At 37.2% G+C, this 1,565-nt stretch overlaps 1 protein-coding gene across 1 annotated transcript in view; it reads left to right on the top strand.

The window, feature by feature from the left end:
• Positions 1-1,565, top strand: part of LOC106881592 (uncharacterized) — a 158,543-nt gene that overhangs the window by 76,575 nt on the left and 80,403 nt on the right. The window contains exon 43 of the mRNA XM_052977128.1: positions 1,110-1,145. Within this exon, the coding sequence (XP_052833088.1) occupies positions 1,110-1,145 (36 nt within the window). The remainder of the gene's footprint in view (positions 1-1,109; positions 1,146-1,565) is intronic.

Raw genomic sequence — 1,565 nt, 5'->3', positions numbered from 1 at the left:
GGCACATAAAAGACACCATTTCGAGCGTGGCCGTTTTCGTGCGGGTGACACGTAAAAGCACCCACTACACTCTCTGAGTGGTTGGCGTTAGGAAGGGCATCCAGCTGTAGAAACTCTGCCAAATCAGACTGGAGCCTGGTGTTGCCATCCGGTTTCACCAGTCCTCAGTCAAATCGTCCAACCCATGCTAGCATGGAAAGCGGACGTTAAACGATGATGATGATGATGATGACTTCTTAGTTTATATAGAGCCATAAATATTAGTGTTCCTTTAAAAATTTCTTATTCTTTAATATTTTCATTTAAAAACAAACACCTTTCATTCCCCTTAATTCATGTCTTTAACGCTTCTCTTTCTCTTTTCCTTCAACTAGTCATGTGACTGTGTAACATTTTTCAACCTTAGCCTATTAATATATTCTTTTCTGTATCTATCTTTCACTCTCTTCGCCACCATTGATAACTTTTTCTCTTTGTGTTGTTGGAAATATTCTAAAACTTAGCCAACTTTTTCTTATTTTAATTAAAAAGAAAATATTTTCAAGTTTTTGAAGAAAGACATTCAGTTTTCTATGAAAACAAAAACTGAAATTCTCACCTTAATCTCTTAGGACATCTTCAGTAACAAAACCAAATATAATGTTTATTTCACACCAAGGCAAAGTGGCCCATGCCAGTGGCATGTGAAAAGCTCCTTTCGAGTGTTGGGCCTCATAGACGCAATGACGAATGACTGTCACTTTGGTGTTAGGTCATGCTTGAGAAAAAGACCCATCAAGCCAAGTAAAATCACAATCATGGCAGATGCAAAAAGAATGAAAATTTCACCATAATTTCATAGGACATCTTCAGTAACAAAACAAAAGATAATGTTTATTTCTCCATTATAAAGTACAGCCCTAATTTTATTAATTTTTTTTTGTTTAGAAATATGTAAACATCTGCATAATTACAGAAATTGTTTGTCTATATAGCCTGTGGATATTATTTAAACAAAAATATACTGTAAGATTTAGAAGTATATTTATGACATATTAAAGATTTCTTTTAGTTATTAAGATTAAAACAAAGCGAGTTTATAATACAACTTCATTGATACTTTATTGCAGTACCCAGAATAGCTGGCCCATCGGTTACTCCAACAGGTAAGTACAGTTTTATTGCATGTTTAGTCATCACGATAAAAGTATTACTGTATACAATGAGTTACTGTTAGAGGTAGTCGATAGCTTCCGCTATCTGGGCGACCAAGTTAGTAGTGGGGGTGGGTGCGCTGAAAGTGTAGCTGCTAGAATAAGAATAGCCTGGGCAAAGTTTAGAGAGCTCTTACCCCTGCTGGCGACAAAGGGTCTCTCACTCAGAGTAAAAGGCAGACTGTATGACACATGCGTACGAACAGCCATGCTACATGGCAGTGAAACATGGGCTGTAACTGCTGAGGACATACGTAAGCTCGCAAGGAATGAAGCCAGTATGCACCGTTGGATGTGTAATGTCAATGTGAATACCCGTCAGAGTGTAAGTATCTTGAGAGAAAAGCTGAACATTAGAAGCATCAGTTGTGG

The sequence above is a fragment of the Octopus bimaculoides genome, chromosome 27 (assembly GCF_001194135.2).
Source record: "Octopus bimaculoides isolate UCB-OBI-ISO-001 chromosome 27, ASM119413v2, whole genome shotgun sequence".
NCBI classification, from domain to species: domain Eukaryota; kingdom Metazoa; phylum Mollusca; class Cephalopoda; order Octopoda; family Octopodidae; genus Octopus; species Octopus bimaculoides.
The sequence above is the reverse complement of the archived record's forward strand: the minus strand, read 5'-3'. Positions and strand labels throughout refer to the sequence as shown.